Genomic DNA, 24,526 nt, shown 5'->3' with positions numbered 1-24,526 from the left:
GTTAGGCAGCATCCCTGGCCTTCACCTGCTTGATGCCAGGAGCACCCCCTTATCAATGACAAGCCCAGATGCTGTCAGGTTCCCTGGGTGAGGGAGGGTTTGGGAGGGCCCACGGATGGAATCACAAACCGATGGAATCACAAACCCGAGTTAGTGTACTTATTGCTGAATGTTGCCGACACACTGATACATCGCTCAATACTGTTGCCCATTTCGTTTCCTAGAAACAAAGTGCTAGTCCCAACCCACAGGTAGGACGCTGGGCCCCAGTGGAGCCGGCTGAGGGTACGGGCCTTGGCACGCCGAGGGTCTCACCTCTTTGTCCATACTCTCTAAATCCTCCTTACACAGAGTGTACAGCGGCATGGTCTCTGACATGCTGGGCTGTCGCTTTCTTCTAGAAGGACCAGGCTGTTCTCCATCGGGATTATCTGGCAGCTCTTCACCAAACATCTGCTGCTGATGAGGCTGAACAGCTCTGAAATGAACATTTTAGGTCCCACATGAGGGAAGGCACTTTTCCAGCACTGAATCAGATTCCTGACTCGGGACAGGTAAGTACGTACACACACACACACACACATGCACAAACACAAACACACAGAGACCATCCTAGTTATGGAACATGCTGCCTCATCTGCTCACTAGCTCGAGGCTGCTGGTTTCCTCCTGTGAAAGCCAACACCCACGGCCACCCCAGAGCATCCACTGGGCTTCACTGGTCTTAGAACAAAGGGCAAATAGGAAGAGTGACGATGAAAAACTTCCTAGAGACCAGCAGGAGCTGTTATTTATCCTCAAAATAAGGTTGAGCAAGCTATAAGATTTAAAAAAAAAACTAACTACTTCTATACGATCCAGGCTCTAAAAACAGGAAATGTATGGTGAAGAAACAGATGCCACCTGTCCACAGAGAACAGGAAAAGGTACCGTGAATTCTGTATCCAAAGTTGGGTTAAACTATTAAATATTAATACAATAAACCAACCAGCAAAGACCAAGAGGCTCCGCCCAAGAGCCGACACCACGCTCATGTCAGAGATGTCACACTACGTTACAGTTAGTTCTGTCTAAAACGGTTTCTGAAGCTTCCCCCTACACACACTCGTCTCAACGGTCAGATCTCACGGACACTCTCACACCTGTCACGGCCGTGGGAATTTCAGGGGCTCGTGAAAGCTGCTGCTACTCTCCTCTGGGCACTGTTTCTGGAGTCAGCTGCTCTGTGGGGCCTGGAACCGGACACCACAGGTCCAATCACTGGGACACTGACATTGTAGTAAAACCTCATTCTTTTGAAGAAAAATGGGGTATTAAGTCTAAACCACAAAATCAAAAAGCAGCAATTGTATCAGGCTAATCAAATATTATCTAAGGAAGGGAAGATTTTTTTAAACCTGGAAATATAAAGGACAACCTAAAGAATGCTGATCTTGGCTTTTTCAAGTCAGACTAAGCTGACCCTTGAATAACAAGGGTGTGACCTGTTCGGGTTCACCTATGCTCAGACTTCCTTCAGTGAACACCTGCTGTATCTGATCTGAGTTGGGAATCGTGGATGCAGAGGGGCCGACTGTGTGCCCTGATCTGGGCTATTCTATAGACGGGACTTGAGCACCTCTGGACTTTGGTATCAGCCCTGGAACCGATCCCCTGTAGGTACCCAGGGACAATTATGTTCTGGGGAGTCAAAAGTTACATGTGAATTTTCAACTGTGCAGGTCGGCGCCCAATCCCCACCATGGTTCAAGAGTCAGCTGCCCACCCACCAACTCGAGTGCTTGATATTTATTCTCTGATGTAGACACCAGGCCACACTTCAGTTCATACCCACTTACTGTCAGTTCCAAACACCCAGAGCTCCAACATGAATATGAAAAAGCAGCAAACGAATCTTTTTACTAAAAATAAAGATATAGCCTCCCTTCAGAAAAATGGTTCCAGAGTTTTAACAAAAACTCAAAAGGTTGAGAACAAGCACAGGGAAGAAAGGTTGAGAACAAGCCCCGCTGGTTCTGACTGGTCCCTGAATTCCAGTGTGTGACCAGGCATGACCTGCACACCCCCAACCCCCCCATCCGCCTCAACTCTCGGACTCTGTGGACCACACACTAGACTAGCCGTGGGCAAACTACGGCCCGAGGGCCGGATCCGGCCCATTTGAAATGAATAAAACTAAAAAAAAAAAAAAAAAAAAAAAAAAGACCGTACCCTTTTATGTAATGATGTTTACTTTGAATTTATATTAGTTCACACAAACACTCCATCCATGCTTTTGTTCCGGCCCTCCGGTCCAGTTTAAGAACCCATTGTGGCCCTCGAGTCAAAAAGTTTGCCCACCCCTGCACTAGACCTAAAACCTCTTAAGGTGAAAGGTAAGGGGAAACCTCAGGACCTGGGATGAGGCAGAGCTGATAAGTTGACACCGAAAGCATAACTCATGAAAGGAAAATCGACAAATAACCTCATCAAAGTAGGCACTTGTGTTCTGCCAACGACTGTAAGACGGCGGGAACAGGGCCAGAGTGTGACAGTCTCTGCAGCCACAGAAGTGACGAAGGGCTTGTAACCAACTCTGAAACTTGGCGGCAATCCAATCAGAAACCGGCAAAAGAGAGCGAGCCGCTCTTGCCGAGGGCGCACGGAGGCTCCACACACCGACCTCAAGGAAATGCCAGTAAAACGAGGAACACGCCTCATGCTGGGCGACGCTGAGAAGGGAGAAGCAATGTCAGTGCTGAGCACCCAACCCAGCAGCTACAGCCCAGTCACTCCGGAGAAACACGGGGCACACCCTGACGTCCACATGGGTCATGGTCACCAGGAAGCAGGGCCCAGCAGGGAGGGCACAGTGACGGCACAGAAGACTCGGAATCCCAGGGATGGCGACTGGATCTGTGGCAGCTGGGGTGGGTGGGGACATGCCTATGGCTACATGCACCCCCGGGAGGGCCTGGGGCAAGGGGCACCTGTGTATGCACTATGTCCCTGTCCCCATCCTGGCTGTGAGGTTGGGCTGCAGTTTGCAAGATGCTACCGTTGGTGTCAGCTGGATCTTTCTGTATTATTTCCTACAACTGCGTGGGATTCTGTAACTGTCTTAAAAGAAAACCTTGTCCTAGCTGGTTTGGCTCAGTGGATAGAGCGTCGGCCTGTGGACTGAAGAGTCCGGGTTCGATTCCGGTCAAGGGCACATGCCTGGGTTGTGGGCTTGATCCCCAGTGGGGGGCGTGCAGGAGGCAGCCTATCAATGGTTCTCTCTCATCAGTGATGTTTCTATCTCTCCTTCTCTCTTCCTCTCTGAAATCAATAAACATATTTAAAAAAAGAGAGAAAACCTTTAATTTAAAAAAATCAAATGTTCACAAGGAACCACACACAGTAATGATGGATAAATAAAAAGGAATTCAGAATTTCAGAGGATTTGCAATGCCAAGAACTTGGGGTTCCTCCTGGTCCTGGTGTCTCCACACCCCCAGACTAGGACCTCTCACCACCTCTAAGCTTCGCCCATCACATGGCAACTCTTATTGGCCCTGGCCTCAGCACAAGGCGAGCTGTGTACTGTGTACTGTGCTGGCTGCGATGGAGGCTGACTGCGTGGACCGCTCTCACTCCCTTTCCCACACAGACCTCGTGGGTGAGAGGGAAGGTTCTCACACATGCTGCCAGCAGCCAGGAGAGTGCTACCTACACCAGTGATGGCGAACCTATGACACGCGTGTCAGAGGTGACACACGAACTCATTTTTTTGGTTGATTTTTCTTTGTTAAATGGCATTTAAATATATAAAATACATATCAAAAATGTAAGTCTTTGTTTTACTATGGTTGCAAATATCAAAAAATTTCTATATGTGACACGGCACCAGAGTTAAGTTAGGGTTTTTCAAAATGCTGACACGCCGAGCTCAAAATGTTCGCCATCACTGACCTACACTCACCCAAACCTGACCCCACCTTCCTGGATGGAGCAGCCTCTGAGCCCAGAACCAACACATCTCAGGGAGAGTTACAGACACTCAGTTCTCAGGGCCTCCAGGGAGATGAGGTCCAGGTGCCTTAGGGTTCTGGACACAGAACAGGCACGTCACCATTCTTGGACTCCCTCTCCCACAGCCCTCAACACACAGGAACTACAGGGGTACCTGAGCACTAGGACCAGTAGGAGCCAAGAGCTGGTGAGTGCCCAGAGAGGGGGGTGGCACGGGCTCGAGGTCCACAGCCCTCAGTTTCCGGGCGTGGCAGTCTGCACACCTTGCATCTGAGGTGCTAACCAGACAGGGATGAGCTCTAGGTGCCGGGCAGCCACGCATGGACAGGCCCAGATACTTACCCGCCAGGACTCCATACTCTCTCCTTATCTAGACCACCCCCCAAGGTGCCATGGCATCCCCACTGGGTCCAGGGGATGCCCACATGGGACCACCACTCAGCCACTCTTGGGCTCAGCCACCATGGCCACTGGGCTCTAGCTGTCCCACCACAACAGCAGCCAAGTCCACACAGAGGGTCATCCCTCCCTGTTCTTGTGAAAGTGGGAAGAAATCAGCGCATAAATGACTTCCTGAAGGAACGCTGTCCTTGACCTGGCCCCGCCCCGTCTGCTGCTCAGGAAGCCTCTGCTGGTACAGCCCTTTCTTAACCACCTCCCTGCCCGTGACTGAGGCTGGGAGGGGCAGAAACACATAGCTGAGGTGTACCCAGCACTCCGCCTGGGTCTCCTCTTGAATGGAGAGCCTCAGAAAGGAGGGCAGCCTCGCCACTTAAGAACGATTCAGCAATAAAAACACACACACCACACTCTATGTGGTAGTGGATAAACACAGGCCCATTCCGAACACCTGAAAGTACATCAGAACCTAAGCAAGAAACCACCCTCCTCTGAACCTCTTGGGGACAGTAAATTACAGAGCTGGAACCACACTTAGTTTTTGCAGGATAACCTGAACGAGAGTTACTGTGAAATATCGAAGAAGCCTTTCTGCCTCAGGTACACGTCCTCCAGAACTCGGAGGTGAAGTCCATCACCGCTTTAGCGGAACCTCTAATTGAGCAGCAACCGTCTACCTGCCGCTCTGGCGACAGAGGATGCCAAACATTTGCTCACCTGGGTACTAAGGAAAGGCTATCCTTTAAAAAATATATACCTGAAATAATATTGGTCACCACAGAATTTCTAAAGAGAGGGTGGAATACAGACAAAATCCATGGTGAGAAATATTTCAAGGAAGGTCTGAGAGTGAACACTACACATAGACGTTTGAGCCCTAAGTGCTGACGACAAAGGAGAACACCCAGCCCTCCACGTGTCCACAAAGGGTGAGGGATGCAGTCCAGCTGGGAAGAACCAGTCCTCCCTCATTTCAACGGCAGCAACTACAGGAAGCTTTTCTAACTCAATGAACACAAAAAAGGCAAAAATTCACAAAAAACCAGGAGGAAAAAAAGGGTAAGTTAAGGCTACAAAGGGCAGCTCGCTTAAGTGAGTCGAGATGAGAGAAGGCAACAGCCTGGTGACATGGCAGATGTGACCTGACACCTGCACCTGCTGGTGGGACCGCAAGTCCCAGCAAACGTGGCCAATCACTGACACCATTTATTAAAGGGACGCACGACCTTTCCTGGATATTATCATGACTGGAGGTCACAGGAACACAAGCCGCAGCATAGAGGTCAAATGTAACTCCTTAACTGGTGGAATTTAATAGTGATGATGCTTTTAGTTAAACCAATCATCAAACAAAAGCCCAACCCAGGGCGTCTGTCCACTCACACCTGGAGCCCCTCACCTGGCCTTCAGGAGTGGCTCTATGTCCACTCTGAGTGGCTCAGTCGGGCTCTGAGGTGTCACCATGTCCAGGGGAAGGCCAGAGGGAGGCATCAATGGCCACTCCCAGCATGGACAGCTGCTGGGGGAAGGGGGAGGGGCGCGGAGCTTTCCAGAAGGAGAGGGGACATGATGCAGGGCCACACGTCTACCACAATGCCACACCATTGGCAGCTCTTTAAAACACCAACCTCAGACCCCTCATTTAAATCTCAGACACTGTCCCAAGATTGTTTACACAGTGGGATGTATGGTCCTCAAACTCAGGATCCTGTCAGCACAGAGGAAATGGAGGGCGCACCTGAGACTCAGAGGGACGGTTCGCTCCGCAAGTGCCCTCCCGCCTAGGGAAGCGCCTGTGCGGGTCCACTTGGGCGTCTCTCCTACATGTCCTGCTCACACCAGCGCCATCTCCAGCCCATCTGGGCTGTGTGGAAGTGGGCAGGCGGCCAGGGAGGCTGTGCTGCTGAGCTGGGGCGGCATAGCCCAGCACAGGCCCCAAGCTGCCCTTTTCCCTCACGGCAACTGTCTGTCCTACGGAAGGGACAGACAGGGTGGGCCTGAGGCAGTCAGGGTCAGGCCCAGCACCCCCGGCCCATCATCTGCTGGGATATGGCCAACAACGGCCCATGTGAGGTCAGCAAATGAAACGGCTCATGGAGGGCGGCACCGAGCCAGCGTGAGCGAGCCAGTGCACGTCAGCTGACACAAGACAAAAAAGTATGCAGAGAGGTCCGAAGTGGAAGCGGGGGAGGCTTTTCCACACCAGCAGTCAGAGCCCTCAGCAGGCAGCCAAGTCCAACTCAGAACCGGACGCACCCAGCCCACCCAAGGGAAGCCCTGCCAGCAGGTGTGCTCCGCAGTGCGGCAGACATACCTGAAGGAGGAGTGTCCCGTGTGGATCTGCAGGGAGCCGGGGGGCCCGGGGCTGGTAGTGCCCTTCCGGATGAGCTTGCCCGTGCTGGCGTCGTAGATCCGGACATCAGGGCCGGGCTGGGCCTTGGGGTGCACAGGTGTCGGATGGAACAAGGCGGCTGGCAGCGCACCCTGCCTGTCGGGAAAGGCTGCGGGACTGTCCTCCCTGTAGGTGAGAAAAGGCCATGAGAAGGAGCCAGGCCTCACCAGGGGATGCAAGATGCCCTACACAGGCCCTCGAACTGGTCTCCCTCCATCTGATGCTCAGAGCCTGTGCGGATGAAGACGTGGACACCACTCATCTTAACTTCTAGGGCACAGCCCTGGGCAGGACATCACATAGCACCGGGCAGAGGTGTGCCTACCATGGACCTCAGTGCAGGCTGCGTTTGTTGTTTCCCTCATGTCCGTCCCAGGATTTTCCCTCTAAATACAACATTCAAACTCTTTAAGAATAGGGAGCATTTTTCAAACCTTTATGGAAAGAAACACAACAAAAACCAGGCTCTCTTACATATTCCTCGCCACGGCTGAGCCTCTCCCAATGACTCTACAGCAGTTGTGTGGCTTATATAACTTCTAGCAGTCGTGAAAGAAACAGCAAACTAGATTCCCCACTGACAGCCCTACTGCAGAGTCACAGGAAAAAACCTGTACTTCTTCCCTAGGCAGTAACGGTCACCTTTTCCAGATAACCTGTTCGTGATGGAGCCTGGAGGAGCCACAGTGGGGCAGGCAGGGCACAGGTGAGAGGGCTGAGAAGCCACGCACTGAACACTGGGGATGCCGTGTGGGGCTGCGAGCAGCGAGGCTGGCGGCCAGGGGTGGGCTCTCGAGGAGATGGGGCCGAGTCTGCTGGCAGCTCACCTCTGCACTTTGCCGTAGTCCTCGCTCAGCGGGAAGAGCTGCTCCTCCACCTTGTCCCACCGCTCTAGGCAGCTCCACAGCCAGTCGGGGTTCACCACGTGCAACTGTCCGCATGCCTGGGCCTGCCGCACCTTCTCTGTGCCTACAAGAGGGGAGCAATGGCCCAGATATTCAGGGACCCAGTACAGAGCCTAAGGCATGCACCCAGGACAAGCCCACATGCATACCTAGGCCCAAGATGGGCAGACAGAACCAGTCCAAATAGAATTTAGCCATTATGTAATTACCAGAAAGATGCTTCTGAAAATTCCACATGAAACAGGAGCCCTGCTAGTTTCAAAAAATGACTGCAGAGGCCAATGTAGATGCATTCTACTCCATGAACTCCCTCGGTTGTCCTTGCCCCAACCCCAGGGCAGGACCCAGGGAGGCCTAGCGGCTGGCTGGCCACTTACCTGCCTTTGCAGCAATCAGGTGGGTGGCCCTGTCAGGGGCGTCAGGGTCCAACACCAGCTGGGTGAGGATCTTGGCTCCGAGGGCCGTGGCATGGTAATGCTCCCGCGTCTTTTCCACCGGGAAGTTGGTGGGGTACAGCCCACTGAAGATTATGGCCACGTCTGCCAGTACTCGGCTCTTGAGCTCAGGGACGATCTTCCGTATGTCGGGTGCCTCCTGGGTCTCCCCTCGCAAGTAGCGGTCATACCTGGCGTAGTAGTCGGAGTGCACGCGGGCGAGGATCTCCTCCAGGTGGACCAGGTGGTCATCGCCATCATCGTCCTCCTCCTCCTCGTTCTCCTCCTCCTCCACGCTCTGGTCCAGGGACTCGCCCACTGTGATGCCTGACTGTTCACTGTTCTGGGACTCCGTCTCGGCCTCCTTCTTGTCAGCAGAGCCACCCGCCAGCCCACAGAAGCCGTCTCGCTCGCCCTCCTCCTGCAGGTCAGGTTGGACTCCGGGCACAGGCTCTCCGCAGTGATTCGGCCGTGTGGGCCTCTCCCCGCCCGGGCCAGGGGCCCCGCCCTGCTGCATGGCTCTCCTGGTGTCCTGCGCAGCCTTAGGCTTCTTCTGGCTCTTCTTCTCCCCATTTTCGCCATCAGAGGTGGTGGAGGACTGACCCTCCGACTCACTGCTGCTCTCACTGTCACTGGATAAGTCAAAGTCCAGGTCACTGCCTGCTGTGCCCTGAGTGGGCTGCTTCTCCACTGAGGTCCGACCCTGCTGCTGAACACACACTGGGGGCCCCCTACCGTCCACCAAAGGGGCTCGGGCAGCAGGTGAGGTGCAGTCCCCGTTGAGTTCCCTCATGGGCTTCCCAAGGCCGTTACTCTGCTCGACTGCAGAAACCGGCCTTCCCTCCTCAGGGTCCTTAATGGACGGAGCTTGATCTGCGATGTCAGCACCTTTGGGAGGATAATTCACTGCAGGTGCACACAAAACGAGAGGTTACCATGATTTCCAAGAAATGGGAAAACGCAGGACGCATCCGCTATACCCTGCTTCAGACAGGCCATCGAGCTGCCCACTGCAGGGACCCTGCTGGGTCCCACTTTCTCCCAGCCCAGACCTCTCAGTCCTATTTTAGTGGCTGCAGCAATAATTGCATATCTCAAAACATTTTATTTAATCCTACTCAACTGGAAAAATGTTCAAATTGTACGATTAAGAAACAGAAACAAAATATCATGCCTTTCAGAATAACATAAACACAACGGCCTCTGTAATACAGAAATACAAACGAGCAGCAACAAAGTGAGTCCTGAATTCAGAGCAGTCACAAGGCAGGTGAGAGGCGGAGGAGACAGTGAAGCAAATGCTAATACTTCTCTGAGGACTAGAAGGGAGTTGCCCACCTTTCTTTCTCGCCGGAGGCTCCCGGGACCCTGGGGGAGCATTGATGTCCCCTGTGCCCTGGAAGTAGACGTATTTCTTTACGGTGATCAGATTGGGGGCGAACTTCCAGACATCTTCTCGGTCATCAATAATGCAAACCATTGAGTCTCCACAAGGAAAGAGATTTCTGGAAGTAAAAATGTATCAGAACTACTAGCATGATTTACAAAAAGAATCATCAAACAAGAGTGACAACTATCTCACACGGAACCACTAGACAGCAGACTAATGTAAAACAGATGCAAGGTACACGAAGGGCTTTTGTTTAGCTTGTGTTTAAACTGTTTCCAGAGAAGGTAACATTAAAACAGTCCCAGTTCCCTACACTGTCTCTGCTACTTCTCAAGGCAGGAGTCAGCACTCTCCTTAGAAGACCAGAGAGGAAGGAGAAAGCTCCAGTCCTAACAAAGCCTCAGGACAAACCTAAGTCAGTGGCCATGTCCCAGTACAACTTCATTTACAAACACAGGTTATCTGCCTACTGGCCAGAGTCTGCTCCCACCTGTTCCCAGGTAAGGGCTTTCAGAGAGAGAGGCAGGAAGGCTCAGTCTTGTTCAAACTCAGCTGTTTGAAAAAGCTGTTCCCCGAAGTTCCCAAAAGGTGACTTGTATTCCCCAAAGCTACTAGTGTGTGTGGGGTGAGCAGAAATATTAACAAGGGTCTAAAGGCCATCCCTGGGTGCAGGCATGCTCTGCTACCTCACGTGGTCTCCTTAAACTTCATTTTTGTCCACACCCCTGAGATTCAGAGAGCTGGCTCATAGCACTCAATACTCAGAATGATGACTGCTTCTTGCCTGTCTTCAAGATCGGGGGATAAACCCAGGAAAGATGCCTACCACTGTTCAGGTTCTCTACTGCTAATCCTATCTAATAAAAGAGAAACATGGTAATTAGCCATACAGCCGCTACCCTTCCCATTGGCTAATCAGGGCGATATGCAAATTAACTGCCAGCCAAGACAGCAGCCGGCAGGGAAAAGGCAGCTTGAAGGGAACAGGGAGGCTTGCTTGCTCCAGTGACGGCGGACTCCAACGTTCCTCGCCTGACTTGCCGGCCTCTCAGCTGCAACTCTAAGCAACTATGCTGCAAATATAGAAGCTAAACAAAACCCCAGAAACCTGCTTTAGTCAGCTGGGCTTCAGCCAGCTGGACCGCAACATTGTATCAAATACAGAAGGTAAACAAAGGCCAGAAACCTGCTTTCAGCAGTGGAGGCCTCAGAGCTAAAGCTGGCCTAGAATTTAAAAAAAAAAAAAAAAAAAAGGAGCAGTTGGGAGCTTCAGTCACCCGCCAGCCTGAAAACGGCCCTCAGCCCCTCACCCAGACTGGCCAGGCACCCCAGTGGGGACCCCCACCCTGATCCAGGACACCCTTCAGGGCAAACCAGCCAGCCCCCACCTGTGCACCAGGCCTCTATTCTATATAGTAAAAGGGTAATATGCCTCCCAGCACTGGGATCAGCGGAGCCGCGAGGCCTCCCGGCACCGGGATCAGCGTGACAGGGGGCAGCACCCAAACCCCCTGATTGCCCTGCGGCTCTGTGTGTGACAGGGGGTGGGGCCACAACCTCCCTATCCACCCTGCTCTGTTCGTGACAGGGGAAGGTGCCCCAACCCCCTGATCAGCCCTGCTCTGTGCCTGATAGGGGGGGAGCTCCCCAACCCCCCGATCGCCCTGCACTGTGTGTGACAGGGGGCGGTGCCCCAACTCCCCTATTGGCTCTACTCTGTGACAGGGGGGAGCTCCTCAACCCCCTGATGGGCCCTGCTCTGTGTGTGATAGGGTACGGAGCCCCAACCCCTTGATTGGCCCTGCTCTGTGCATGACAGGGGGTGGCGCCGCAACTTCCCTATCCATCCTGCCTTGAGTGTGACAGGGGTTGGTGCCACAGCCCCCCAATCGGCTGTACCCTGAGCGTGACTAGGGGTGGCATCGCAACTTCCCGACCTGCCCTGTTCTGTGCATGACAGGGGGCAGCGCCCCAACTCCCCAATCGGCCCTGCTCTGAGCCCAACCAGGGGCTGCACCTAGGGATTGGGCCTGCCCTCTGCCACTTGGGAGCAGGCCTAAGCCAGCAGGTCATTATCTCCTGAGGGGTCCCAGACTGCGAGAGGGCACAGGATGGGCTGAGGGACCCCCTCTCCCCGCCGAGTGCACAAATTTTTGTGCACCAGGCCTCTAGTCCTATCGAATAAAAGAGTAATATGCAAATTGACCATCACTCCAACACACAAGATGGCCGCCCCCATGTGGACACAAGATGGCTGGCAGGGGAGGGCAGCTGGGAGGGATCAGGCCTGAAAGGGAGGGCAGTTGGGGGTGATCAAGAATGCAGGGGAAGGCAGTTAGGGGCAATTGGGTCGGCAGTGGAGCAGTTAGGCATTGATCAGGCTGGCAGGCAGGCAGGCAGGCAGGCAGAAGAGGGGTTGGGAGCCAGCAGTCCTGGATTGTGAGAGGGATGTCTGACTGCCCATTTAGGCCTGATCCCTCTGGGGTCAGACATCCCTCGAGGAGTCCCAGATTGGAGAGGGTGCAGGCTGGGCTGAGGGACACCACCTCCGTGCATGAATTTCATGCACTGGGCCTCTAGTAAATAATAAAGGCTACACTACCCAGGAAAAAATGTTCAAGTGTCCAAAATTAATATTATTTTCTGAGTCCATTTTCCAGAAGAACATAAGGTAGCTAAAACACCTCAGTGGCAGATGCCTTCCAGCACATTTAATTCCAGATGGGGGACTGCAGTGTCCACTGTGGAGCAGACTCCCTAACAGTCACTGACACGCTCGCTCATTTTCCTTGTCCACATCACCCTGCTCACTCTGACGCTAAGGAGCAAACACACAGGGTCTGTTTCCGAAACAAGTGTTTTCAGACTTTTCCTAGTGCACATTGACTTGAATGGGTCTCAATTGTGTGGACAACCCAAATCTAAACACAAAATGTTAGCCCTAACCAGTTTGGCTCAGTGGATAGAGCATCAGCCTGCGGACTCAGGAGTCCCAGGTTCGATTCCGGTCAAGGGCATGTACCTTGGTTGCGGGCACATCCCCAGTAGTGGATGTGCAGGAGGCAGCTGATCGATGTTTCTCTCTCATCGATGTTTCTAACTCTCTATCCCTCTCCCTTCTTCTCTGTAAAAAATCAATAAAATATATTAAAAAAAAAACTCAAACAAAAAAACCCCACAAAATGTTAGATGCAGGTGGCTGACACCAGCCAGGAGGCCACTGAGGCCACAGCTGGTACTGCCTTACTATCCAATCTCATTAGTTCTACCTGACACTGGGTAGAAAGCGGGACAATGCTCATATAGAGAAGACATTTCTGAGAATATCAAAGAGCCCTGTGATTGGGTGGGATGGCCCAGTCACAGAGGCATAGACAGGACAAGATAGGAAGGGGGGTGGTGATGGGAGGGATGGGAATAGCAGAGGGGCAGATGGAAATGTGACCTAGGCTCTCCTAACACTCCCAGCGTTAACAGCAAGCCAACTCTCGAGGAACGTGAACCTGAGATGCCAACACCGACGTGAAACACCTTCTTTAAACTTGTGACTTGAGGGACAGCCCACCTTGTACTCGGGGAAGCTTTGGGTGCTTTCCACTGACACTGTCACCTGAATTTCCTGTGCCCCCCAGCCCTGCTCTCAGCTCCCTCTCTCCACACCCCCATCCTCCCAAGCCCCTGCCACTGCCTGGACATTCAAGGAGAGGCAGGAAGTAGGGGTCTGGTTAGAAGACAGTAGCAGAGACAGTGGCAGAAATTTAAGAATAAACACAATTACTGCTCGATGCTCCCAATGCATCTTCACAATGGGAACCAACAGCAAGCCTTGTGATGAACAGAGCAGGTACGTACCTGAGGTTCCCTGTTTTAGAAAACGGGTCAATACACTCGTCCCTCGATAATATTCGGTGAGAAAAAAGCTTCTTCTCAGGGTCTAAAAAGCCTTTGAAAAGAAAGCAGGATAAAGGTCATGTGTGTCTAAGAAGCACAGACGCTTCACTGTGCATACAGTGAAGATCTTACTGTTTCTTTAGAATCAGAGACACAGCATCACAGAGAATTCTATGAAGTAGTTACATTAACCTTCACATGTCCCAATCACATATCCCAATAGCCACAGCAGCCACATGCTAAAGGCAAATATGTTGAATTTTAGTTACAAGATGAATTACTTTAATATGTTGCCTACATGTCCATAATTAAAATTTCCTACAAGGGCATTAAATGTAAACAGGGGATGAGAAATTCATTTCTCCAGCAACAATTAAAGACCAAGACCAACCAGTAAAGAGAATTTCAAGGTGCTGAATCTAACCATCGCACATCTAATACCGAGCTGTGACCATGTCATACTGCAGGTACTAGGTCTACCCGCAGTCAGTGGGGCCGGATCCCAGCCATCCCCAGGGAGGTAGAGCCCACGCCCTACACTGCCCCCAGCTGTGGCCACCATGGGCAATGCTGCATGACCCAAGGGCTTCTGTCTCCATGCACTGAGCTCAGCCAGCACAGCCCGACGTCTGCGTTCTCCTAGTAAGATCGCCTGTCTGCACCTTAAGTGTTAAGTGCAGACAGACATAAGCAATGTGGCCCCACAAGTGTTTCCAAACCAATCAGTAAAACATTTTAAGTTCACTTATATATAAGACTAGAGGCCCAATGCACGAAATTCATGCAAGAGTAGGCTTTTTTCCCCCTGGCCGCCAGCACCGGCTTCCCTCTGGCACCTGGGGCCTGGGCTTCCCTCACAGCCCCGGCTTTGTCCGGAAGGACGTCGGGTCTAATTAGCATATTAAGCTTTTATTATAATAGATGTTTCTTTTTCCAGGTACCTGTGGTCCTGACCAACTTCTAAACTGGCCCGTGACAGCAGCCAGTCCATCTAGACTGGCTCTGGGGTCGCAGGCAGGTGGGGAGGGGCCGTCCGAGAGAGCCGTGGCTGAATTTTAGAGACTTAACGCTGCCTGGCCACCCCAACTGACAGCTCCTAAGGAGGCTGACAGGGAGCTTCCTTCACCTTCAAGAAAGCATGGCGGGCCTGGCCGCAGTGGCTCTGTGATTGAGTGTCAACCTGTGAGCCGGGAAGTCACAGTTTGGTTCTTGGTTGGGGCACATGCCCAGGTTGTAGGCTCGATCCCCAGTGTGGGGCATGTAGGAGGCAGCCAATTAATGATTCTCTCTCATCATTGATGTTTTTCTCTCTCCTTCTCCCTTTCCCTCTCTGAAATCAGTAAAAAAATTTGTATATATATAAAAAAAAAAAGAAAGCATGATGGACAGTAAGAAATAACCCAGTTTCAGTGTTCAGGCGCACCACACGCAGCTCAGCCTGAGCCGCACGCTCACCTGCAATCGTGTGTGCATACAGCCGGCTGCCGAAGGTGAAGACATGCAGCTCGTACAGCCTGGCGACCTTCTCCAGGAACTCCCTGCAGTGCGGACGCAGGCGGGTGTGCAGCATCGGCTCGCCCCGGCCCAGCTGGAAGTGCAGGATGCCCTGCGGAGAGCGAATGCCCAGTCAGCAGAGGACCTGAGGGCACGGGCTCCACCGTCAGGACACGGGTCCAGGTATCGTGCCAACTTACCTAGCACTCATGATTTCTTTAAGCATGCTCCCCGGGAGTGAGCTCAGTCCCCTCTGCTGTGGCCATTCACACAGCAACTACCGATGACAACACGTAACTGCCTACAAAACCACCACAAGTACCTATAGTAACTACCTATGGCAGTGATGGCGAACCTTTTGAGCTCGGCGTGTCAGCATTTTGAAAAACCCTAACTTAACTCTGGTGCCGTGTCACATATAGAAATTTTTTGATATTTGCAACCATAGTAAAACAAAGACATATTTTTGGTATTTATTTTATATATTTAAATGCCATTTAACAAAGAAAAATCAACCAAAAAAATGAATAGTGGCAACAGGGCCACTATCTGTCTAAGTACAGAGACTACCTGTGACCAACACCCACAGGAACCAGCTATGACAACTAAGACAACTACCCAGTCACTGCGGTGTCACTGAAGGGCTGCAAGGACACCAGCAGACCCGCACACATCCTGACTACTGTGCCCACTCTTGTTGATGATGGATAAAGCAAAGTGCCCAGAAGTAATGTCACCCATGTCTTTGTTCCTTCAAATACTGACATTGGTCAAATAGCAGAACCACAGTCAGCTTAGAACAGGTTCCCATTAATCTGCTGACAGTGTCTTCCCCAGTTATCGATGAAAGCAAGCCACAGGTTCCCACATAAGCTAGTCTACTAGACACAGCCTTATTAACTTATAGACACATCACAGAAGCTGAAACAGCATTCTAAATCACCTCAGCAGACAGGTGAAATTAGTAATACCAACCTGCTTATACATGATATACATGATTAATAGGCAAATAGGCTCCCTCTCCTCAGGAAGTAAACTCTGATCTTTTTAATCCTATTTATCATTAATTTTTCTCAGTAAAAATGCTCTAAACAACAACTATAAAGGAAAAGTAACCAATCTTAGGCTTAGTTAACTTTTCCCAGTTCTAACTCAGTCAAAGCCCTTGTGATCAGACTAATGTTAGAAGACTAGGAATGAAACCTTATAAACAACTTCCACCCCACTCAATAGTTAAATAGTCCATGAATTGCAATCAACATCCTTAAAGGCACACGTTAAGAAGTAAATGTCTTTCTGAAGTCGCCAGCAGCAGCATGTGGGTGGGCTCTGGGTGGCTGGCAAAGCCCTGTCATCACGCTGTTACCAAGCCAGCAGAGGGATGGGCCCGTGGGCAGGGTGTGGCAGCACTGAAGCCCTAGCAATAGCTGAGGACTGGCCGTGCAGATGCTGACATTTGCCTTCTGGACCATATTAGCTGAGAAACTGGCAGGTTACAACTAGTTCAACTGTCTTATAAATGCCTGACTTCAAAGGCATGATAAACCCATAAGCCAGCCTGGCCTGGCCTGGCCCCTCTGTCAAGGACAACTTCCCATAGTGCTGTCCTAACCAGACTGATGAGCTCTGTGGACACGAAAATCCGAGCACTAACAGAGGGCTACATAGCAACAAAGAAGTGAAAGATGACGATATCGGTGACGCTGGTCTCTAGGTAATGACAGCAGGAGCTGACACCTGCCTGGGAACAGCCACCTGCAACAGGCATGCAAAGCCTTCTGAAAGGTCCAGAAATTCAACTTCTCAGCTCCACAACTTCTGAGCACAAAGTTGAAGTAGCATCCTGTCTTCGACCCATTCTCTGTATTTCGCTGGAGAATTCACGCAGGGTGAGGTCCAGCCTCACCTATAGCCCGGGTGCACCTGCACTGCCCCCCATTGCAGACATTCCTGAAGAGCACACACATCTGCTCCTCTCCCCCAAGAGCGCCCCCTTTGCCATCCAATCTGCCCCCCACCCCCCCGGGCCTTCCAGGCTTGCAGTTCATGGTGCTGAGGACCGTGGGGGACCTGCCTGTGGGACAGGCTGAGGAAGCCCCACGGGCTGCCACACTCACTTTGTTTGACATCTGCTGGCACTGCTGCTCCGTGGTGTGGATCAGGGTCTGGTCCAAGTCGACCATGAGCACCAGCTTCCTGTTCCGATGCAGTCGTTGCTGGTCTTCCCTCCCCAACTGCTCGGCTTGCTGAAGTTAAAACGAAAAAGGAAAAATGACAATGCAAGTCTATCTGGATCCAAAATTAATTCAATTTTATTAAGAACAACAGGTGGAAGCTGAGCATATTCTTCACTGCCCCCTGCACTGCCTGCCAGTGGACCCATTGCTGTTGAGACCATGTGGGGCCACAGGGCTACTCCCCTGCTGCCTGGAGCCTGCAGTGTGTACCACACCCTGCAAGGCATTCTGCCTTGTGATCCTAACTCTGTCATTTCACGAAAGGTGTAAACCAATGAAAAAGGAGGTAAAAGGAAGTGGTGGTTCCTATAAAAGTTTAGTTGGATGCTGTGGAGCAACTCAACACCGTGAACTGCAGAAGGAATGGGGAAAGTGGGACGGTAGGCTGGGACAAGGACAACTAGGACACGAGGTGCAGCAGCAGGCATGTGGGATGCATCTCAGGTGCCCGCCACTCGGCTTCACCTTGGAAGAGGCCCAGGTGGGTCCTGGAGACGGCATGGCCCAGATGTTGCCCTCGCGGGCCAGCGGGGACACTGCTCTTGGAAGGGCCCGGTCCTACCACAGTCAGCGATGAGAGGACTGATGTGGGCCCATGACAAAGACTTTGGGGCCTGCTAATTCAGAAAAGCCTGAATCATGTATCTGGTATTTTGTCTTTCTCAAAAAAAAAAAAAAAGTAGATATCACTTAAAAGCACAAATCTAAAAAAACCCTGTTAACAGGCTTCCTCAGCCTGTGCCATCACCTACTCACACAGATGTAGAGCTCTGAAACTGCTTTATAACTGAGTTTTTATACAACCCCACAGACGCGTTCCTGTGCTCTGTCCTGGCGATGCTCACTCAGCCCATTAGACTCAGACCACAGAAACATGAGGTGTCAGGGTTCTTGGAATGCATAAAAGGAACAGATCTGGTAAAACTCCAAACGTCCTATTGATGCAGACACCTTCAATTCCTGGGCAGCTGGGCCTGCTGGTGCACAAATGCACAGGGGCCCCCCTAGGAGTTCTGAGGCCTCGTCAGGGTCCCTGCACCCATGTCCACTCCACAAGCACCTCTGATGCCCTTGACTCTACCCAGGTCACCTCTTGCACAGCCACCTGTCCTGGTGGCAGCTGCTCGTGGGCTCTAACCCTGGCCCTCAACCTCGACTAGATCTGTTGGTCACAGCATGTGTTCCCATGTCTAATCCCTCCAGCCCAGACCTGGCCCCAGGGGACTGGAACCAAAGCCCTAGACAGCAGGGAGCCGGGTGCCTCCCAGGTGGAACCACTTGGGAAAGAGACAAGTGCAGCCCCCATACTTGTCGTCCTTCCAGAGGTCACTTCGGAGATAAAGGTGACCAAAGCCCGGCACGTTCTCCGGCTGCCCTCTCCCTGCTCTGAAACCCACAAGCAGCACTCACCTCAGAGCTCACCATCAGCTCCGGGACACTGTGCACCATCGACACGGTGGCTGTGGAAAGTGGCATCTGCTGCCTCCCGTTCTTGCTCTGCAGCCTGCGGAAGCGAGAGGGCTGTCAGGTGGCTGCCTTCGGCTGCTAACCAATGCAGCGAGCACTTTCATTTCTATTGTGGTCAATGTGCTGCTGGCAACTGTGGAACGTTGTCCACTTAAAACACACAGGAGACTGGCCAAACGATGACGTTCCAGTCCCTCACAGAGCTCCGCTGAAAACACACGGATGTCACCCTGACACAGGCACTCCATGAGGAAACAGCCAGGCAGGGCACCCCCTATGCACACCGTAGGGTCAGAAATGCATCTCTACTCACTAGCGCTTCCCTCCCGCAGCGGGTGACTGGGCGAGCTGACCTTAGAGCAGCCAGGTTCCCAACCCCCACCCGTGCCCTCCACCCTTCACCTCTGTACCCACCGTCCCCCTTCCAACATGAAAGGCACTATGCTCACGCCGGGTCAGTACTTACTGGGTCAGGTCTTGGCCACACTCGGCACACAAACCCTTCATGACGACTGGGTGGCTGCATCCTTCGACTCGCACCAGAACCGCTCTAGAAATGGGGGGCAAAAAGCAGAAATCAGAAGGGAGACACTGGGACTCTGGTTTCTCACTCCTCTCCCTGAGAGGGAGGAAGACCTGGCTGCTGCACGCCTCCCGGGACTCCTGTGCTCTGGCTGTAAAATGAAGGACTGACGTCTCACCTGTGGGCTCCACTCACCTAAAACACAACAAACCACACAGAACAGGTGCAGGAACTGAAAATGTCCTGTCAGGAGAGGAAACGTGGGGGAAACATGAAAACTATCTCAAATCCTCTTACATGTATGATAAACAATCTACAAAAACTGAAACTTTGTTAATACAACAAGGAACAATAATACCAACAATAAGTGGCTGCCTCCCCCGTGTTCCCAGTGCAGAGAGAGGCTGCGATGCATCTGCACTTCTGATAGACTACTGCAATAGTTCCAGTTTCTACAAACTCAGAAATTACCATTTTCTTTGCATGGGTGGGGCCCAGGCGAGGGCCTCGCTGTCCCGTGTCTGCAGCCTCTAACCCCAGCGCTGATTTGTCCCCATCACCTTATTCCTCTCCCTGGAGCATGCTCTCCCCTGCCATTAACGCCATCTAAACCTCTAGCCAAAAATCTGCTCCCGTTTTTCCTGTCTAAAACAAACAATAAGAGGAACAGACCAGCCCCTGCACTGGACCCCTCACAGCTTCTCACCCGACCTTCCCAGAAGCCTTTTGCACCAGTCCCCAGCTTCCTGTCCACCCCCTCTGGGCACCCTGAATTCCTCATCTCTCACCAATGGTCTTCTGCCTCTGCTTTCCAGAGCTGGAGCGCTGCCACCTCGCCTCCACCCCTCCGCCACCTCCCCTGTGTGGCTCCTCAGCACCCCACCCATACCCAAACCCCACCCTCAGCACCCCTTCTTCCAGTAATCCAGGCTCAGTGACCCTCACAGGAGCACCAGCACCCTCTTCTCCAATCCCACCCACCTCTCCCAGTCCCTCCGGGTCAGCCCTGAGGACACTTGCCCAGCTGCTGCAATAAGGACACACCCTCTCTTGTCGTCGGGGTCCCATCCACTTTCCCAGACCCCCTTCAGTGCTGATTCAGGCTCCACCCCCACTGGGGCCCTCCCACACCGGAGAACATGTGGCAGAGTTAGCAAAGGGACCTGAGGCCTTTCCCAAAAGTCAAAGGTGCATTTTGATTCCTGGCTAATGGGTCTTTTGAAGGAAGCTTGTGGGGCCCTGGAACCTGGTAAAAACCTGTTTGCCCCTGGGAACATGGTGGCAGGTTTTGTGAGAAACTGAGCAAACGGGCTCATTCGCCCGTCTACAAGGTTTAGAAGTGCTGATGCTGCTTACGTTCACTGCAGGTTCTGCGGTCCTGCTATCCCGTGAGAACACGTGGGCCACATCCCACCAGTGAGCAAGGGCACAGAAGTCTGCATTTATTCACTTTACTTACTTTTAAACTAAAACTTATGACTTGGAGGATATTTTTTTCAGGAATTCCCAAAAAGAGTACCAGGATTTCATCAATTGCCCCTAATAACATTAACCTGAAGACATACTTGGTGTGTCTCTAGTTCAACCAATAAACAGGTCGAAATGCTTAACAAGGTATAGGTTTCCAGTCTGTAGCCTGCCCTTTCGTTTTCTTAACTGTTTTTTGAAGACAGAGTTCTTAGTTTTGATAAAGTCTAATTTATCTGTATATTTATTAAGAAGACTATCTTGCCCAGGATCACTAAGATTGGATGGGAACCCAGAGTGGGACCACTAACTATAGACCAGTGGTTTTCAACTTTTTTCATCTCGTGGCACACAGAAGCTAATTACTAAAATTCTGCGGCACACCAAAAAAATACCCGATGGCTATCGTTGGTTGTTATCATTTTTTTGTTTGACAATCTAAGGGAAAAGAGGTCAGTGCCTCTGACTAAACAGTCAGGTATTGCATGTTTTAAAAATTGTTGGGGGACACCAGTTGAAAATCGCTGCTAGAGGATTAACTCTAACTAAGGTGGAAGGAAGGTCTTAACAGATGATGAGGAAGCAGGGAGAGGCCCTGGCTTGAGGCTCCCAAGGTCAGAGCAAGAAGAGCATAGAGCGGTGGCTTTGAGACCAGAGGGTCCAGCTGAAGGGCACTGGGCACAGAGTAGGCAGGTAGACAAGCCTCATGGCACCAGAGCAGGTGCTCCTGCCAAGGGAGCCGGCCCAGAGAGCAGAACACACCGAGAGTGCCCCACGCCCCAGAGCAAACCTGCCTCCTGAAGCCCGCCAGGACCCAGGGAACACGGAAGGAAAGAAACGAGGGAGATACAAACAACAGGAGGTTCTCCTGGGAACCAGCAAGCGAGGGACAGGGGCCACTGGCAGAGGGCACAGGGGAATGCAAGCCAGGAAGTGGACGGGGCCAAGGTGTCACCACCAACAAGGAAACAGGCAATGATGGGCCTTTGGGGAGCCCCAGTGATTAAGGATGGGTGGGAAAAAGAACGACAATTAAAAAGAAATCAGTGTCACAGACTGCACAGCCAGGCCCGTGACAGACATCAGGGAGGAACCGTCTCAGAGAAAGAGGGTGTCAATGTTAAATGCCCCCAAGAGGAACCAGATGAGGTTAAAATACAAGTCTGGACGAGGGAGATGTCCTTATCTTGACCGAGTGGTTGTTTCCAAGGCACATCTGTCAAGACTCACCAAACTGCACCCAAAACACATGCGCTGTACGTGCTGGTCACAAACACACGGGCCCAGGCCACTGGATTCATCGATAGTGTCGGTGTCCTTTCAGAAAGCCCTCCGGCAGAACACCACAGGAGGAGAGAGAAGGGCCCAGGCCGCTCCCAAAGGACTCATACCGGCAGCCTCAGGTCCCCTCCCATCTTCCCCCCACACCTAGACAGCCCTGCCCCCTAGCCAGCTTCTAACTTGTCCCTTATGACCAAGGGAAGCCCACACAAAAGCCACTTTCCTGTCACCCTGCAGATCCCTGGGACCTCACCATACCACTCCACAGCCTGTGACCCAATGATGTGCCCCCAAGCACGGCTATAGGTCCCCTTGGCACAGGGCGCACTCCACCTGGACAACCCCTGCCTCACCCTTCTGTGTGAAAGCCCCGGCCACGTGCCCCCCACACCCATAGCTGCACAGAGGGCAGGACATCACGGAGAACGGCTCTTCACTGGTGCTGAGCTTAGCCTCCATCAGGCACAGGCTGGTGGGTTTACCGGCTCACTGGGCCCCAAGAGGTCAGGTGAGATGACTTCAAAGCAGTGATGACAGCAGACAACAGTGAGCCCCTCCCTCTAAAGCAGTGGTTCTCAACCTTCCTAGTGCCGCGACCCTTTAATACAGTTCCTCATGTTGTGGTGACCCCCAACCATAAAATTATTTTCGTTGCTACTTCATAATTGTAATGTTGCTACTGTTATGAATCGTAATGTAAATATCTGATATGCAGGATGTATTTAGGCTACCCCTATGAAAGGGTCGTTCGACCGCCAAAGGGTCTCGACCCACAGGTTGAGAACCGCTGCTCTAAAGGAAGCCAGGCAGCCAGCTTCAGTGGAGGGTGCCATCCTGAGGCAACATCCATTCCCGCCCCTGCTTTCAGGAGGCAGGCATAGGCACCTGAGCTGAAGGAGCAAGGAGAGTGGATGCAGGCGGAGACTCCCGGGGATGGGATAAAGGATGGCCTTATCCCATCCTGTCCTCATCTTTAGCTTCCGGAGGGGGCACAGCCCAGCAGCTGAGGGACAAGTGCAGCCCCAGGGGGAGGGGAGGAGGCCAGAGTGAGGAGCACCACCTGAGGAAGGCAGGAGTGGACAGAAAGCTGACAGTGGGGGGGGGGGGGGGGGGGGGGGCGGGTACACTGTGGCCCCCATAGGGAAGCTGTGCACTAACCACTCCAGCAGGAGGCAGGAAATTTCACCTGCCCCCTTTGTTCTTGACAATGAAAACCATCAAGAGTCATGTGCGCACACACACCTGTGTCCGTTTTAACCTGATCGCAAGACCACACGAACTGCGCACTGACAGGTTCACACACCTCAACAGAGGAAACCATCCATTAAGGTCAAAACTAAGGACCCGCAGCCGAGCCAATCCTAGGAGGGTGTGCTACCACCTGCGCCCAGCTGCACCTCCTTCCTGACTATGATGCAGGACCGCACCAGGTTTTACAACCGCGTTCCGCAAAGTTTATGAGAATCTGAAGTGCACACCCCCAGGAGTTTATAGCGCGATGACAAGCGTGGAGCACGCTGATTCGTTCCATACTCACTGTCGCCCCCAGTTTTCCTAACTTACAAACAAGGCGTCTTAGGGACAGGCACCTACTGCAGAAGAGGGGACACAACCGAGTTCTAAAGAAAAACCACAAATCGTGGCTGCGGTGCAGTAGAGTCTTACCCTGCAAAGTTCTCCCCAAGCGCAGCCCCTAGTGCCTGGCTCCGGCCCTGGCCCCTCTCCCAACCCGAGACGCTCGCCCTAACCCCCGACTCACTCACCCGGGAGCCACCACCTGGCCCGGCTGTGCGCACAGCTCCCGCACCACGCCGGCGCGCTCCGACCTCAGCCTGCGCTCGGCGCGCACGCAGCCCCCGGAGCCGGCGCGGGCAGGGGGGAGCCCCGAGGGCTGCGCGGAGGCGGCGGCAGCCTCGAACACAGCCAACACGGAGCCGATGCGCACGGTCTCGCCCGCCGCCACCCTCCACTCGAGCAGGCGTAGCGGACCGGGACCCGGGCAGCGCACCTCCGCCACGGCCGCCGGCGGGGTGCCTTCGGCGGGAACGCGGTCGGCGGGAGGCGCCTCCATCGCGGCCAACAGGTTCGCTGCGGAGATGCGGCGGGAGGGCGCTTAGGGCCCGGTGCCCATCGCGGACCGGCGGACCGGCGGACCGGCGGGCGGGCGGGCGGGCGACCCTGGCCCAAGCGGCGGCGGTGGCTGCGCTGCGATTCCCACTCTTGCACCGGCTTCCACCCGCCGCCCAGGTCCGCGCCGACTTCCGGGACAGCGTGTGGCGTCACACTACGCCACGTGCGTGCGCCAGGGGGCCCGCGTGTAAACACTAGCACACGCGGGGCCCGAGACGCGCTGCACCAGCAACGGGTACCGAGGCGTTCCAGCACCAAACCCGTGGAGCTGGGCCCGGCGGGAACAGTGTTGCTACGCCCTGTTTACTCTGTGAACACCGGACCCAGCATGCAGCGCGCGCCGCTGTCCCACAGGTCCCTTTAAGCACTGAGGCCCGGGGGTGGGGGTGGAGGGGTGGGTCTTTAAATCATGAGTCCCGGCATGCACCGCGCGCTGCCTTACCGCGGATCCCCATCAGGCGTTGCGAGTTCCGGCACGCAACGCGGGCCGCCGTCCAAACGTTCCCCTTTCGCGCTAAGACGG

At 53.1% G+C, this 24,526-nt stretch overlaps 1 protein-coding gene across 5 annotated transcripts in view; it reads right to left on the bottom strand.

The window, feature by feature from the left end:
* CTDP1 (CTD phosphatase subunit 1) overlaps positions 1–24,219 on the bottom strand; it is a 35,921-nt gene extending 11,702 nt beyond the window's left edge. Inside the window, exons 1-11 of one of the 5 annotated variants that reach the window (XM_070420491.1) lie at positions 23,637–24,218; positions 19,069–19,152; positions 18,546–18,639; positions 17,016–17,144; positions 14,860–15,010; positions 13,366–13,456; positions 9,462–9,628; positions 8,067–9,029; positions 7,612–7,753; positions 6,707–6,910; positions 316–478 (exon numbers count right to left, since the gene is read on the bottom strand). In XM_070420491.1, coding sequence (XP_070276592.1) covers positions 316–478; positions 6,707–6,910; positions 7,612–7,753; positions 8,067–9,029; positions 9,462–9,628; positions 13,366–13,456; positions 14,860–15,010; positions 17,016–17,144; positions 18,546–18,639; positions 19,069–19,152; positions 23,637–23,944 — 2,496 coding nt within the window. In that variant the 5' untranslated portion in view covers positions 23,945–24,218. Of the gene's footprint in view, positions 1–315; positions 479–6,706; positions 6,911–7,611; positions 7,754–8,066; positions 9,030–9,461; positions 9,629–13,365; positions 13,457–14,859; positions 15,011–17,015; positions 17,145–18,545; positions 18,640–19,068; positions 19,153–23,636 lie in introns of all 5 variants that reach the window. The other 4 variants (XM_070420490.1, XM_070420492.1, XM_070420493.1 and 1 more) reach the window with 4 other exon arrangements.
* Between the last annotated feature and the right edge of the window lie 307 nt (positions 24,220–24,526).

This window comes from Myotis yumanensis, unplaced genomic scaffold (assembly GCF_028538775.1).
Source record: "Myotis yumanensis isolate MYYU_CA2020_CCGP unplaced genomic scaffold, mMyoYum1.0.hap1 SCAF_7, whole genome shotgun sequence".
Classification (NCBI taxonomy): Eukaryota; Metazoa; Chordata; class Mammalia; order Chiroptera; family Vespertilionidae; genus Myotis; species Myotis yumanensis.
The sequence above is the reverse complement of the archived record's forward strand: the minus strand, read 5'-3'. Positions and strand labels throughout refer to the sequence as shown.